The following is a 16,691-nucleotide window of genomic DNA, read 5'->3' as shown; positions in this document are numbered from 1 at the left end:
ATTTCTTTTATATACCGACATTCAATCGAGATATCACATCGGTTTCCAGATAACCAAGAGAATAGGGAGTAGTCCGCCCTATTTTACATTATAACATGGTAACCAAAAAAAAAAAAAACAATTATAACATATTATAACAGTGGTACATGGAACAAAAGGTTATAGGATATAACAAAAGGTTATAGAAAATAACATATGTACATGAATGTGTTGTTGATAAAATAAATTTAGGATTAGGGACTTGTTGGTTAGGTAATTTAGGAATAGAGGTGGGGGGGATGAGGGAAGGGAGGGGGGAAGGTGGGGTGGGAGGAAGTAGCGGAGTGAGGGATTCAGGGGGGTGAGAAGACTTGAGTATGGGATGAGGTGGGTTGCGTTCGGGCAGGTTAAGGGTCGGGTGGGAAGGCTTTTAAAAACAGCCATGTTTTTAGGTGTTTTTTGAAGGTTTGCAGTGATGGTTCATTTCTGAGACAGGTGGGGAGGGTGTTCCATAGGGTGGGTTCCGCTATTGTTATGGCTCGTTTGCGGGTTGCGTTGAGGTGTGCAGATTTGAGATTGGGGATGGCTAGGAGGCCAGTGTTGGTGGATCTGAGGGTTCTTTGTGTGGGGTGTGGATGTATTGCGTTGTTTAGCCAGTTCATTTTGTTGTTGTGTATTTTTTTGTGCATGAGGGTGAGTGTTTTGTAATGGATTCTTTGTGTGATGGGTAGCCAGTGGAGTTCTTTGAGGGTAGGTGTGATGTGGGAGGATTTTTTGTTGTTGGTGATGATTCTGGCGGCGGCATTTTGTAGAACTTGGAGGGGTCTGATGTGGATTTCTGGTAGGCCGATGAGAAGGGAGTTGCAGTAGTCTAATAGTTGCAATAGTGATCATATTATGATCAAATTTGAATTAATGACTGGAAGGGGGACAGTAAGCAAATCCACAGCTCTTGTGCTAAACTTTCAAAAGGGAAACTTTGAGAAAATGAGAAAAAGTTAGAAAAAAACTGAAAGGAGCAGCTACAAAGATAAAAAGTGTGCAAGAGGCATGGACATTGTTAAAAAATACCATCCTAGAAGTACAATCCAGATGTATTCCACTCATTAAGAAAGGTGGAAGGAAGGCAAAACGATTACAGACATGCTTAAAAGGTGAGGTGAAAGAGGCTATTTTAGCTAAAAGACCTTCCTTCAAAAACTGGAAGAAAATAGGATAAAGCATAAGTGTTGGCAAGTTAAAGGTAAGACACTGATAAGACAGGCTAAGAGAGAATTTGAAAAGTTGGCGGCCGTACAGGCAAAAACTCACAGTAAAAACTTTTTAAAATATATCCGAAGAAAGCCTGTGAGTGAGTCAGTTGGACAGTTATATGATCGAGGAGTTAAAGAGGCACTTAGAGAAGGTAAGGCCATCGTGGAAAGATGAAACTATTTCTTTGCTTCGGTGTTTACTGAAGAGAATGTTGGGGAGATACCTGTTCTGGAGAAGGTTTTCATGGGTAATGATTCAGATGGACTGAATCAAATCACTGTGAACCTAGAAGATGTGGTAGGCCTGATTGACAAACTGAAGAGTAGTAAATCACCCGGACCAGATGGTACACACCCCAGGGTTCTGAGGGAACTAAAAAATTAAATTTCAGATCTACTAGTAAAAATTTGTAACCTATCATCAAAATCATCCATTGTACCTAAAGACTGGAGGGTGGCTAATGTAACTTCAATAGTTAAAAAGGCTCCAGAGGCGATCCGGGAAACTACAGACCAGTTAGCCTGACTTCAGTACCAGGAAAAATAGTGGAATGTGTTCTAAATATCAAAATCACAGAACATTTAGAAAGACATGATTTAATGGAACAAAGTCAGCATGGCTTTACCCAAGGCAGGTCTTGCCTCACAAATCTTTTTTTGGAAGGGGTTAATAAAGATGTGGATAAAGGTAAACCGGTAGATGATGTATATTTGGATTTTCAGAAGCCATTTGACAAAGTTCCTCATGAGAGACTTCTAAGAAAAGTAAAAAGTCATGAGATAGGTGGCATTGTCCTTTCGTGGATTACAAACTGGCTAAAAGCTAAAAGACAGGAAAATGAGTAAGATTAAATTGACAATTTTCTCAGTGAAAAGAAGTGGGCAGTGGAGCGACTCAGGGATCTGTACTGGGAACTGTGCTTTTCAATATATTTATAAATGATCTGGAAAGGAATACGATGAGTGAGGTAATCAAATTTGCAAATGATACAAAATTAGTAGTTAAATCACAAGCAGATTGTGATATTTGCAGGAAGACCTTGTGAGACTGGAAAATTGGGCATCCAAATGGCAGATGAAATTTAATGTGATTAAGTGCAAGGTGATGCATACAGGAAAAATATGCCTATGCTATAGTTGCACAATCAGGCCGCTACAGTACAGTGCGCTCCGGTGTTAGCCGGCATTTGGACGCACGTTTGACGCGCTAGCTTTACCCCTTATTCAGTAAGGGGTAATAGAGCTTCGAAAACACGCGTCCAACTCCCCCCCACCCCCCCCCCGAGACTAATAGAGCCCGCAACATGCAAATGCATGTTGATAGCCCTATTAGTCATCCCCGCGCAATACAGTAAAATGTGTGGCTTGGCTGCACATTTTACTTAAAGAAATTAGCGCCTACCCAAAAGGTAGGCGTTAATTTCTGCCGGCGCCAGGGAAATGCACAGAAAATCGGTTATTTACTCTTTTGGATAATAGGATAGGGGGCACTTCATGAAGTTAGCATGTAGCACATTTAAAACTAATCTGAGAAAGTTCTTTATCACTCAACGCACAATTAAGCCGTGGAATCTTTTGCCAGGGGATGTGGTTAGTGCAGTTAGAATAGCTGGGTTTAAAAAAGGTTTGGATAAGTTCTTGGAGGAGAAGTCCATTTCCTGCTATTAACTAAGTTGACTTAGACAAAAGCCACTGCTATTACTAGCATGGGATAGACAGTTTTTGGGTACTTGCCAGGTTCTTATGGCCTGGATTGGCCACTGTTGGAAACAGGATGCTGGGCTTGATTGGACCCTTGGTCTGCCCCAGTATGGCATGTTCTTATGTCCAAGTTTCTGCTTCTTTCAAGTTTAGACATCTTCTGCCATGTGTTTAATTCAGGTACAAAATTTCTATTAGCTTCTCAATCTCTCTTCCACCTTTCATACGCTGAATCATTCCATGATATTTGGAGTGGCTGAATACGATAGGCCTGTCCATTGTGGTTTTAAATTGGCTTACATCATTTTTACAGTCGCTTTCAGAGATCCCGTAGGTGCTACCAGGTCAGTCCCTTTTGCACTGAACATCTGTGTTCCATGGGGTTCTGCTTTATCAGCAACTTAATTCAACCTTTACATCTTTCCACTTTGCCAAAGTTCTTGCAAATCTAGGGGTGGGTTATAAAAAATCCACGGTTTATTTTCATGTCACCGCCTGTACTGAAAGTGGTCTAAAAAAAGATCTCACATTGTGTGACTTCCATTAAATCTTGACGGATCTGCAATAAGTAAGCCTTGAATTTAAAAGGCATATTATCTTGCTGGCCCACATCTGACAACTATTCCACTAGACCCCGACAACGTCTTTACACCGGTTCAGTGCCAGTCTCAGAACCTAAGTGAGTATTGATTCTGGGTTCTCTTCACCCACAAATAGATTTGGTAGTTAAAACTTTTTTCCAACTGCATATTCAGCAAAACCATTTCTCCCTAATTCAGAACTGTAGTGCAAGCTTCGATAATCTCCTCATAAGAACTTGCCATGCTGGGTCAGACAAAGGGTTCAAACCCATCATCCTGTTTCCAACAGTTGCCAATCTAGGCTACAAGTATCTGGCAAGTATGCAAACACTAAACAGATCTCATGCTACTGATGCCGGTAATAGCAGTGGCTATTCCCTAAGCCAACTTGATTAATAAAAGTTAACTGGCTTCTCCAAGAACTTATCCAAATCTTTTTTAAACCCAGCTACACTAACCACATCCTATGGCAACAAATTCCATGGCTTAATTGTGCACTGAGTGAAAAATACATTTCTCCTATTAGTTTTAAATGTGCTGCATGCTAACTTCATGGAGTGCCCCCTAGTCCTATTATCCAAAACAGTAAATAACAGATTCACAACTACCCATTCAAGACCTCTCGTGATTTTAAAGACATCTATCATATCCCACCTCAGCCGTCTCTTCTCCAAGTTGAATAGCCCTAACCTCTTTAACCTTTCCTCATAGGAGACCTGTTCCATCCCCTTTATCAGTTTGGTCACCCTTCTCTGTACCTTCTCCAGTGCAACTATATCTTTGAGATGCGGTGACCAGAATCTCACCATGGAGGCATTATGACATTTTCCGTTTAATTCACCATTCCCTTCCCTTTGCTTTTTTTGACTGGCGCAACACACTGAGGAGAATCCATTACCTGTTATTAAGTTGAATTAGAAAATAGCCACTGTTACTACTAGCAACAGTAACATGGGATAGACAGTTTTTGGGAACTTTCCGGGTTCTTATGGTCTGGATTGGCCACTGTTGGAGACTGGATGCTGGGCTTGATGGACTCTTGGTCTGACCCAGTATGGCATGTTCTTATGTTCTTAATGTATTATCCACTAGGATGCCTAGATCTTTTTCCTAGGCGCCAACTCCTAATATGGAACGTGTAACTACAACATGAGTTATTTTTCCCTATATACAACACCTTGCACTTGTCCACATTAAAATTTCATCTACCATCTGGATCTTCCAGTATCCCAAGGTCCTCCTGCAATTTATCACAATCTGCTTGTGATTTAACTACTCTGAATAATTTTGTATCTACAAATCTGATTACCTCATTTGTCATATTCCTTTCCAGGTCATTTATAAACTTATTGAAAAGCACCAGTCCAAGTACAGATCCCTGAGGCACTCCACTGTTTACCCTTTTCCACTGAGAAAATTGACTGTTTAATCCTTGTTTTCTGTCTTTTAACCAGTTTGTAATCCACGAAAGCCTTTCAAGAGGGACTTTGTCAAATGCTTTATGAAAATCCAAATACACTACATCTATTGGTTCACCTTTATCCACGTTTATTAACCCCTTCCAAAAAAAAACCAAACCAGATTTGTGAGGCAAGACTTCCCTTGGGAAGACAGTCTCCACAGAAAGCTATACCCTTAAAGACATACAAATTGGGAGTCCACCAAGGGCAAAAGTAAATTCAGATCCCAAGATGGAATTGGAAGTCTCAATAGATGCCTAATATGCTTAGCGCATCTCAAAAACAAGAGACATCCAGATGCGAAGGCAAAGGCCTACATATTCAACCCCTATATCAAGAGAGCTGAAAGCTGAACTTTCAAGGTATTAAGAAACAAGCCTTTAAAAAGATCTTCTGGCAAAAAATAGGAAAATTAGTTTCTTACCTGATAATTTTCGTTCCTGTAGTACCTAAGATCAGTCCAGACTGCTGGCTTATGCCTCCCCCTCCAGCAGATGGAGTCAGAGAAAAGCTGTAAAGCACCCCCTAGATATACTGGTGTGCCACCTGCGATCCCTCAGTATATAGAATATCAAAGCAGAATGAAACATATAATCATCCACTGCTGCTGAATAGTAAACACTCTTGACCAATGACTAGACCAAGTAAGTATATTACTTTGAAGACACAAACAAACCTGTCTTCCTATATGAACAGATAAAATCCTGTAAACTTGCCTGAAACTACTCATCAACACGTATACCGATACTCTGCAGCTGCAGGAACTATAAGGAGACAAAGGAACAGAAAGATACGAGCGGACTCTCCAGAAGAAACAGACTTGGGCGGGCGTCTGGACTGATCCTAGGTACTACAGTAACGAAAATTATCAGGTACGTAGCAGGATCAGTCCAAACTGCTGGGATGTACCCAAGCCGCCTTAAATGGGGTGGGACCCAGAGAATCCTGCTCGAATCACTCTGCTACTGAAAGAATCCACCAACAGTTCACAAACATCCAATCGATAATGTCTAGCGAATGTGTGTAAGGACTTCCAAGTGGCCGCCTTGCAAATCTCTTGAGAAGACACAAACTGAGTTTCAGCCCATGATGCCACCTGAGAACGAAGAGAGTGAGCCTTAAGCCCCTCTGGTACAGGTCGACCGCACCCAATGTATGTGGAAGCAATCGCACTTTTCAACCAGCGAGCGACAGTAGACATGGAAGCCTGAAGACCCTTTTTGGGACCATTCCACAAAACAAATAGATGATCCGATCGTCGAAAATCATTAGTCACCTCCAAGTACCGCAGAAGTGCCCGACGGACATCCAAACGCCTCAGATCCCGACCTTGAGAAGATCGGATATCCTCTTCAGAAAAGGCAGGTAATTCCACTGCCTGATTCACGTGGAAGGCCGAAACCACCTTAGGCAAGAAAGAAGGTACTGTGCGAAGGGATACCCCGGAATCTGAAATACACAAAAACGGCTCCCTGCAAGACAATGCCTGAAGTTCCGAAACGCGACGTGCTGACAAAATAGCCACTAGAAATACTGTCTTGAGAATTAAATCCTTCAAAGTGGCCCTCTTGATAGGTTCAAAAGGTGAAGCACAGAGAGCATGGAGAACCAAATTCAAACTCCAGGATGGACACGGAGCTCTCACCGGGGGATGCAAATTCCTAACCCCACGTAAAAAACGAACAACATCCGGGTGGCAGGCAAGAGAAAAACCCTCAATCCTGCCCCTCAGACAGCCCAGGGCTGCTACCTGCACACGAAGCGAACTGTAAGCTAAGCCCATCTTCAAACCAACCTGCAAAAATGCGAGGATATGCCCCAATGAGGCCTTCTGTGGAGACAGCCCTAACTTTCTGCACCAGGACTCAATACCTTCCAAACTCTAGCATAGGTGAGAGACGTTGAGGTCTTGCGTGCCCTAAGGAGTGTGGAAATCACAGCCTCTGGGTAACCTTTCTTTCTCAGCTGTCGCCTCTCATAAGCCAAGCCGCTAGACAAAAGCGATCCGCTAGATCGAAAGATACTGGGCCCTGACGCAGAAGATTCGGGAGATGACCGAGACGCAGTGGTCCATCTACGGCGAGGTTGACCAGATCCGCGAACCACGGCCTTCTTGGCCACTCCAGAGCCACTAGAATTACCAGACCCCGGTGGGATTCTATACGTCTTAAAACCTTTCCCACTAGGGGTCACAGAGGAAACAAAGGAGGATGTGCGGAGGCCACGGAAGCACCAGCGCATCCACCCCTTCCGATCCGTGTTCCCTTCTTCGACTGAAGAAACGAGCCGCTTTGGCGTTTAGCTGAGTTGCCATTAAATCCAAGCGCGGGGTTCCCCCCCCAAAGTCGAATTATGAGATGCATCGCTTCAGCTGACAGCTCCCACTCTCCTGGATCCAGGTGTTGTCGACTGAGAAAATCTGCCTGAACATTGTCCACGCCTGTGATGTGGGAGGCCACGATGCGGGCCAGATTAAGTTCCGCCCAGGCCATCAACAAAGTTGCTTCAGTAGCCAATGGGCAACTTCTTGTGCCTCCTTGCCTGTTTATATGTGCCACGGTGGTTGCGTTGTCCGAAAGAATTCATACTGCCCGACGTCGCACCATCGGGAGGAGTTGACGCAAGGCCAGCCGAACCGCCCTGGTCTCCAAGCGATTGATGGACTATGTGGTCTGCCGAGGGGACCATCTTCCCTGTACTGCTCGGGACTGACATACCGCCCCCCAGACGGATAGACTGGCATCTGTCACAACGATCCAAGGTGGAGGTTCCCAGTCCACCCCCTGAAGGAGATGGTCCAGTACCAGCCACCAACTGAGGCTGGACCGTGCCGGCTCCGGTAAGGGCAAAAGCATGTTGTAGTCTTCTGACTTGGGATCCCAGCGGGACAGGAGCGCCCCCTGCAAAGGGCGCATATGAGCAAAAGCCCAAGGGACCATTTCCAGAGTAGAAGCCATATGCCCAATTACCTGTAAATAATCCCAGGCAGTAGACAATGGCAGCTCCAAGAGGTTCCACTCTTGAGCCATTAAATTGACCATCCGTTGGCGAGGAAGGAACACTTTGCCCGCTGAAGTATCGAACCGTGCTCCCAGAAACTCCAGTTGCTGAGTTGGGGCTAGATGGCTCTTCGCAAAGTTGATTACCCAACCTAGCGCCTGTAGCTGCTCCAACTTGGAACTCGCAAGGCCCTGTTGACCTGTTTCAACTCCAAGATTGGTCTGAACGTTCCTTCCTTCTTTGGAACCACGAAGTAAATGGAATACTGACCGGACCGATGCTCGGCAGGTGGAACTGGAACCACAGCCCCCAGCGCCCATAAACGATCCAACGTCTGCACGATAACTTGCTGCTTTGCCGGAGGCCTGCAGGGAGACACAAGAAACAGATCTCGGAGCGGGCAAGCAAAATCCAAAGCGTAACCGTGACTTATAACGTCGAGGACCCACTGGTCCCATGTTATCTTGACCCATTCCTCCCGAAACAGGGACAGGCGACCCCGATTAATGGGACGGAGGAATGGGCCGGTGCTGCTTCATTGTGCAGTCTTATTGGGGGTAAAGGCATGCGATGCCCCCGAACGCTGAGGTCGTCTGCTATGAAAGGAGTGCATCCAAGCTTGCAACCGAGACGCCGGTTGTCTGTGTGGAGGAAGCACCCCTCCCCGCCCAGAATTGCCGTTGTCCACGAAAACGGCCTCTGAAATTCCCAAAAGTACGAAACTGGGTTTTATCTTCGGGCAGCTTGTAGACCTTATTGTCCCCCAAGTCCTTAATGAGCTGCTCCAGCTCGTCTCCAAACAACCATTTCCCCTTAAAGGGGAAGGAACCCAACCGGGACTTGGAAGAAGCATCCACAGAGCAGTGTCGAAGCCATAGCAGGCGCCTTGCGGATACCGCCGAGGACATGGTGCGAGTGGAAGTCCGAAGGAGATCATATAGGGCATCTGTGGTATAGGCGACTGCAGATTCCATGTGGTTTGCCTGCTCCACCTCATCAGGCGGCAGATCCTGGGCCGTAAGCAATTGCTGTACCCAGCGAAGCGTAGCCCTCTGCATGAGGCTGCTACAGACCGCAGCACGAACACCTAGAGCAGACACCTCAAAAATGTGCTTCAACAAAACCTCCAGCTTCCGTTCCTGGAGATCCTTAAGCACTGCACACCCCCCCCCCCCCCCATCACGGGAATGGTAGTATGCTTAATGACGACCGTGACCGCAGAGTCCACTTTGGGTAGCTTGAGGAGCTCTAAAGACTCCGCCGGGAGGGGGTATAGCTTCCCCATAGCCCTGCTAACTCTTAGTGATGCCTCTGGAAAATCTCATTCCTTAGATACTATCTGAAATAATTTTGGATGAAATGGGAAGGTTTGAGGAGGTCCCTTAATGCCCGCCAGAACAAAATCCCCCGGGGAAGAATCTGTTTCCATCGGAGGTGCTGGAATCTCAAGCTCTTTCAACACCTGTGGGATTAAGGGATCTAACTCGTCCTTACCAAATAAGCGGAGGATCTGGGGGTCATCCCCCTCCACCTTAACATTGCCCTCCAAATCACCCCCCATATCTGAAATCAAGGGGTCTGGTGGTGGAACAGCCGGCTCTGTACCCCCCTGATCTACTGGTGTCCGGGGGCAATGAATCCCTGCATTCCCAGCACCTGTAGTGGAATTGGGGATCTTAGGGAGAGGAGGACCTGCATCTTCCCATCCAACCTCTGCCTCTAGGAATGCCTGATGCATAAGTAGAACAAACCTCGAAGAAAAAGGAACTTGTCTCTTTAAACCTGCTCCCGCGGGCCTGGTGGGGGGGGGGGGGGGTGTTATGCGCTACGAAACCGCTATCCCGCTGTGGGCTGATGAGAATCAGGAGGGAACTCCCCTCCGTCCAAGTCTGCATCGTCGCTGCACGGCGCGGGCAAGATTGCCGCCGCTCCCTCTTCGAGTGGGGGCGGGGCCGGTCTCTGCCCGCGAGTCGACTGCACTCTCCTGGAGAGTGACCGGCCCACCGGTGAATACTCCCCCTGGTCACCAAGGGATTCCTATCTCCAGGAACTAGGTATTAGGGCACTGCCCTGCCAAGCCTGCTTTAGAACTCACCCAGTGCCAGTAAAAGAAAGTCAGCCTAACCACTGATCTACTACCCTAAAATAAAATAAATTGGTCTAGTCAAAGGTCAGCCAAACCTGAACAACCAAACTCAAATTTAGAAGGGATCAGGACCGCAGGTTATGCCTCTCAATCTGCTGGAGTCAGAGATATACTGAGGGATCGCAGGTGGCACACCAGTATATCGAGGGGGTGCTTTACAGCTTCTCTCTGACTCCATCTGCTGGAGGGGAGGCATAACCCAGCAGTCTGGACTGATCCTGGTACATACAGGGAACCAGAATCAATGAAGAGAGGCCTTCTTAGATGTACACTGATGCCGAATGCACTAATCCTCAAAGATCCTCTAAACTTGCACATATGCTAATGTGGAAAACTTTCTAGTCTTTAACAGCATAGACATCAGAGCTTGAGAATAGCCTATTAAGCTTGCCCTATCTAGTGCCAAGTCATAAGAATAAAAATCAATCCAGATTGGCGTGAAGAGCCAGACCCTGCGAAAACAACTACTTGTGAGAAAGACGTTTCAGGGGTCTGCCATGCATCATACACGAGATTCGCATACCAAGGACATGGTCAACCCAAAGCTACTAAAATTAGTAGACCCAGATACGCTGAGATCCTCTGAAGCAGTCTGCCTATCATGAACCAAGGAGTACAAAGTTGAATGGAAACAAAGAAAATTACCAAAAAAACCTTACATAGGATGACTACAAGGGACAAAATCATGGTAGCCCATGATAAATGATCCAGGTAATCTGGAAAAAAGCCAAAAGCCCTAGCAACAGGAGTGTAAGGCACAAAACTGCAACTCGAGGGCTCTACAGAAAATAAAAAAGACTGAAGGGACATTGCATGAATGCATGGCATAACAGCATGCTCAGTAAGGCAGAATCAAAGTTCCAGAAATTGACAAGTTTTCTGTGCTGGGCTCCATTAAATGATGTCTCCATGTGTGAGGACTGCCATCCTGCTGTCCTCGAAAACAGCTCTTATTCTTTGCCTTATGACTGCAAACACACTAGACTTGCCATCTCCACATTTGGCAGCCAATGAGACCAAGTTCTCCCTGATATCTCACTACTTGCCCGATTTTCTGAAAAAATGTTACATACAGTATATTTTTGTCTGGACATGGATATACTGGACTTGGCTATTTGTTCTTCACCTAAGTTCGTTCACCTGGAGCAAGAGAGTAATTAATATTACCAGATGGGCCTTATCTGCCATCATTTTTTAGGTTTACATTTCTATACAATTAGCTGCTAATCACCTCAGTAAACAGTTTGAATACCTGCTTAACATAATTAGCATCTAACCTTGCATGGGAAACCCTTTAATAGTACTGCACTGTTGTAACTGGGTGGGCATATGATCAGTCAGATCAACATGGATTCACTGTATTGTATTAAAAACTAAATGCACTTCAACTAACAGTAAGTTAGCATTTTTTTTCTCAATTTTCTAAAATTGAGACTCTTCCAAATCCAACATATAAAATAAGTTTTTCTTTAGAATACAAAATTTCAAATGCATAACTGAATTCCCACAATAAATTTAATTTTAAAATAAACTGTGATACAGCCACAATTTTTTCAGCCAAATACATCTAAAAACAAAATATTCTAACTTTCTTCATACCTGATTTCTTCTTTTTTTCCCTTGACCTGGACCGAGATCTTGAATAATGATGCTTGGAGGGTCTAGGAGATTTGGGAGGATCAGAGTGCTCCTTTTTCTTTATGTCTGGGGACAACTTTTCTGACAGGACTCCATCTTGTTCTGTATCACTGCCCTATAGTAGAGAACAGCAACTTATTTTATAGCTTCACACATATCTTGACATTTTACATCTCAAAGATATACAGCAATTTTAGTTCAAGGCATTTCAAATGCTTATTAGAAACCTAAAATAGTATATTTTCTTATTTTGTACACCAATTCAACTTGAAAATCTTTTCTAATTATGGGTGCTTCAACTTCTAGTATCACACTGGTAGTGCTTCTATTACATAGTACACCTAACATCACATTTTGATAAGATACAAGTCATTTTTTTCCTCAAATCTTATTACAAGTGCTAAATTAAGCCCTGAGTCATGGGAAATGTTTTGAATTGAAATCTCATGGCAATAGCTGAAATTCTGGGTGAAATTAAGTGGATATTAATGGCAGAAAAATAGTCTTACTCTTCTTTCCCAAGTAATGTTCCTACCTTAACCTTTTAATGCTGAAAGATGTCGAACAAAAAGCTATTGCTGAACTGAACACAATGGGATATATCCAGCACCATTATAAATTATAACATGTAAGTAGATTTCAACCAAGTTGCTAACATGAATTACTACTACAATAATTTACTCAAAAAACAAACAAAAAAAAATGTGAACCCAAACGTGGATTCCCTCATCAAAATATGAAACCAATAACTGTAAAACAGAAGGCCACCACTTCCTTCTTTGGTTTCTTATGTATGGGATCCATTTAGTGCATGTTGCATACATTCTTATAGAACATGAGCAAATAGTTTTTCCAACTAAAAAGGAAAAATGTTACCTGTTAGTTCTGGTTCTGTAAGTCTTCATACACAATTCTGGGCCATCAAGTTTTCCTCCTTACCCAAGTAGGGGAGGAGGTGACAGAATTTCCGCAAAGCTATTATATGAAAAGGAGACGTTTTAAACAGTACTGGGCACACACTCTCTCAGCTTATCAGCTATTCCCCAAAAGTAATGATTTTAAAATTAGAATGAACAGGCAGATGCAAGAACACAAAAGAAAATGGAAAAGCCCAATCTGTAACTTTGCTCAAGTCCAAAACACATGCTTCAGTTTATCAAACAAATTAGTCTCTAATGGAAGAAGCTTTCATGCTCTTCGTATGTTCATTTGCTTTATAGACCTCACAAATACAATTTATCTATCAATCTATCCCATTTGATGGGGTAAGTTTTTGTTTTTTTTTAATGTATTCAATTTATGTTCCGCCTTTCAGATGCTTCAAAGCAGATTACATTCAAGAACTGTAATGTTTCCTTGTCCCCAGAGGGCACACAATCTAACAGGCCGATACAATAAGAGGTGTGGGAGAGCCGGCAATCCGAGTCGAGCGCCCACTCTCCTGGACTCATGATTTTGTATTCAAATTAAGCTGTGCGCTAATAAGGAGGCACTAGGGACACTAACGCATCCCTAGCGCCTCCTTATTAGCAGAAGCAGCAGCTGTCAGCAGGTCTGACAACCGACACTTCATTTTACCGGCATCTGTATTCAAACCCACTGACAGCCACGGGTTCGGAAAACGGACGCAGGTAAAATTGAGCATCCATTTTCGAACCCACCAACCAGCGGGCAGATTTATTATTATTTTTTTTATCTTTTTCTGCTTTTCTGTACACTTTTCCCAGTGCTTTCAAGTTAACGCCTGCCCTTTGCAGATGTTAAGAAACTGCCATGCTGGGTCAGACCAAGGGTCCAATAAGCCACATTAATTTCTGAGAGTAAAATGTACAGCCTGGCCACACATTTTACTTTCAGTATTCCGGGGGAATAACTAATAGGCTCGTTAACATGCACTTGCATGTGATGAGCGCCATTATTTTGGGGGGGGGGGGGGGGGGGGGGTAGGCCGCACGTTTTCCACGTGCTATTACCCTTTACAGTATAAGGTGTAATAATAGCGTGTTTAAAATGTGTTAGTAAATGGGGACTAAACAGTGTGCTCAGCTGAGCAACACTGTTCTTTATCGGCCTGTAAGTTTGTACCTGAGACAATGGAGAGAGAAGGAACTTGACTAAGGACACGAGAAGTGGCAGCGAGATTTGAACCCCAGATTCTCTGGTTCACAGCCTGCTGCGCTAACCTTTGAGCTATTCCTCCCCTCTAGTCTTTTTGTTAGGATCACAACACAAAATAAAGATCTCCAAAAGTTCTGGACCTTGCAGAGTTGTTTTCCTGACCTCCAAAAACATGTAATTATAAGATTAAAACAACCCTTTCAGTGAAATAAGGCGACTGATGACTGGAAAAAAGATAAAGGTTGCAGGACATTTTTCTTCTGAAATGCTGCAGAAGTCTCTATTGCTGCAAAATAGGCTGCTCAATAAAGCAGTTTTAACAAAAATATTCTTACATTTTTGGCAGAGGTGGAGAAGTTTTTAATAAAAAGGTACCAGATAAAACTTTCAGCCAAGAATAAAAGGTTTTGTTTGTTTTTTTAAAAATAATTTACAAGTGTTGGAGTGCTTTTTTGCTCATATTTCTTTTTTTTACATACAACATCCTCTTCTAAAATGAAGCCTTTTTCTATTTCTACCACTAGTGACCTGATGGAGCTCTATGGCCTGAACCTGCTTCTCCTGGCATTCAAGCTTCACATCCTGCGCTTATTACTCTGTCTTGCCAGTCTAGGTCAAATGATTTTGCTCCCCATACATTAGGCCAAATTAGCATGCAGTTCTGAAGAGGTTATAGCAAGTTCATTAAAATTCGGCAATCCAGACCACTAGGCGTCTGGGATTTGGTACTCAATGCTTCAAGTTTCTACCAGGTTAAGAGCCAAGAAAACTGTGCCTACTTTAAATTTATTTTCAAACACTTTAAATCTTCAGGATGAAAATCTGGCTTGAGTACGTCCCCCTACCTCTTCTTCCCATCTTCCATGGGAAATAATCTTTATTTAAAGGATTTCATCAATCTCAAGAAAGGCTGCTATGTTTCCTTAAAAGGTCCTTTTTACGATATAGGGAAGTCATAACTTCTGCCTTGTATTCAGTCCTCCATGCTGCAAAAATGACTATAAAGCCATTAAGTTATGAATAATTCAGTTAGAAAAGTTAGTGGACGGAAACTATTTGCTAGTTTTCAATGTTTGTATTAGAGGTATTTTTTCTTTTGAAATGTTGTAATCTGCTTTAATATTTAACAAATAGTGATAATAAAATGATTAAACTTAACTAAATGGGCTTTATTTAAAATACAGATCACCCTGGGTGAATTTCTTTCAAAAAAGCAGGTAATAAATTGTAATTCTCATTGAAGGAAAGTCCAATGAAAAGAGATGTGAATATCAAGCTACTCTTTTGTAAAAAGTAAAAAAAAAAAAGTGCTATGCACCAGGAAGAAATTATCCATATTAGAAAAATCCAAGCTCTCATAAGAGATTACTGGAAGCCATCCACAAACGTGGACAAATCAACAGTCTCAGGAATAATGGAGGGACTTAAAATTAACAATCAATTTCCAGTGCCAAGAGACCCAAGAGTTTTCTGAAAGGGGGATAGAAATAACTACTTCGTGTATAATAAGACCCAACAGGATGTGCTACCAGCCCCATCTGGGTACAGAAATAAAACTAAAAAGCTGAGGGATAGCATGCTCAGTACCAACATAAAGAATATCTTAATATAAGTACCTTTGGTGGAACTTTTGCCTACTCCTGCTGGTGAAGGAAATGCTGATGGTCCAAAATCATATATGAAGAACCAGCATTGCATTAGCATGTAAAATCTTCTTTGTAACATGATCCTGCAGAGCCACAAAACTGTAGTTCACAAGACACTTGGACATTTCATATAACATAAAATGTTGGCAGACAGGTCTACTGGCCAACCAAGTCTGCCTAGTCACCCCTACCTATACCACTCTTCAGATCTCTCAAATGTCAGCCATACAAGCTTAACCACTTACACCAGAGGTATGCAATCTATGGTCAGCATAGCAATAAGCCTGGTTCTGGCCTGCCATAGTGAGTGCATGTCACTACCTCATGAAAGTGATACCATTGGCGCCCCCCCCCCCCCATGACCCTCTCAAACTTTGAGTATACTCTCTCCTGACCCTGAGACTCAGCAAGAAGGAAATCTTTGAATCATCAGCACCCCTCTCTCACCAACCTAGACCAGAATCCCAATGTGACCCTTGGGTCCAAATCCTGCCAACTCAATACACTGTTCTAAATGCAGTCACGACCCTTCCTTATCCCTATCTAGAAGGCTAACATGCCTTGAAAACTAGTTTTCTAATTGAAAGGCATGACCAAAACCGGTATTACATCTGCCAGCCGAACAAGCTTGATAAGTTGCAAGATAGAACTCCTTTTTTGCTTAACTGGAAAGTGCAAAAAAAAAAAAATCACAGACCATGCTAGGAATTTTGCCACCTCCACCCATATCTGAAAATGTACCAAAACCTTGCCTATTCTTGACGTCATCTACCACAGTTCTGTAGTCTATTGTGAGTTTAGCCCTCTACTCTGCAGATTATGAACACCTAGCTTTCCATAACTAACCCAATAAACCCCCTTTTAGCTAATGCTCCTTGCAAACCGTTTTAAAGAAGTTCAGCGAAATAAACTATACAAAATAGTATACTAGTCTATTGTGGACCCCAAGCTTACTATTTTTACACGCAGATATGCCATCTATGGTTATATTCCTGTCTTTTTTTATTTTATTATTTTTTTTACAAAAAAGCGTTATACAAACGTCGCTATAGAACCATTTTGTTTGCTCCATATACGAAAGAAAGTTGATGATTATGCTCCTTAATATGAAGGCTAAACTTTTTTTTTCAAAACTCCCAAATGCTTGTGTTGACTAGTCTTCAGCCCAC

At 43.1% G+C, this 16,691-nt stretch overlaps 1 protein-coding gene across 2 annotated transcripts in view; it reads right to left on the bottom strand.

Annotated features, from left to right (window-relative positions):
- RSRC2 (arginine and serine rich coiled-coil 2) overlaps nucleotides 1-16,691 on the bottom strand; it is a 175,971-nt gene that overhangs the window by 158,655 nt on the left and 625 nt on the right. For both annotated transcript variants that reach the window (XM_029571462.1, XM_029571461.1), the window contains exon 2: nucleotides 11,720-11,873. In XM_029571462.1, the coding sequence (XP_029427322.1) occupies nucleotides 11,720-11,873 (154 nt within the window). The remainder of the gene's footprint in view (nucleotides 1-11,719; nucleotides 11,874-16,691) is intronic.

This window comes from Rhinatrema bivittatum, chromosome 11 (genome assembly GCF_901001135.1).
Source record: "Rhinatrema bivittatum chromosome 11, aRhiBiv1.1, whole genome shotgun sequence".
Taxonomy (NCBI): domain Eukaryota; kingdom Metazoa; phylum Chordata; class Amphibia; order Gymnophiona; family Rhinatrematidae; genus Rhinatrema; species Rhinatrema bivittatum.
The sequence above is the reverse complement of the archived record's forward strand: the minus strand, read 5'-3'. Positions and strand labels throughout refer to the sequence as shown.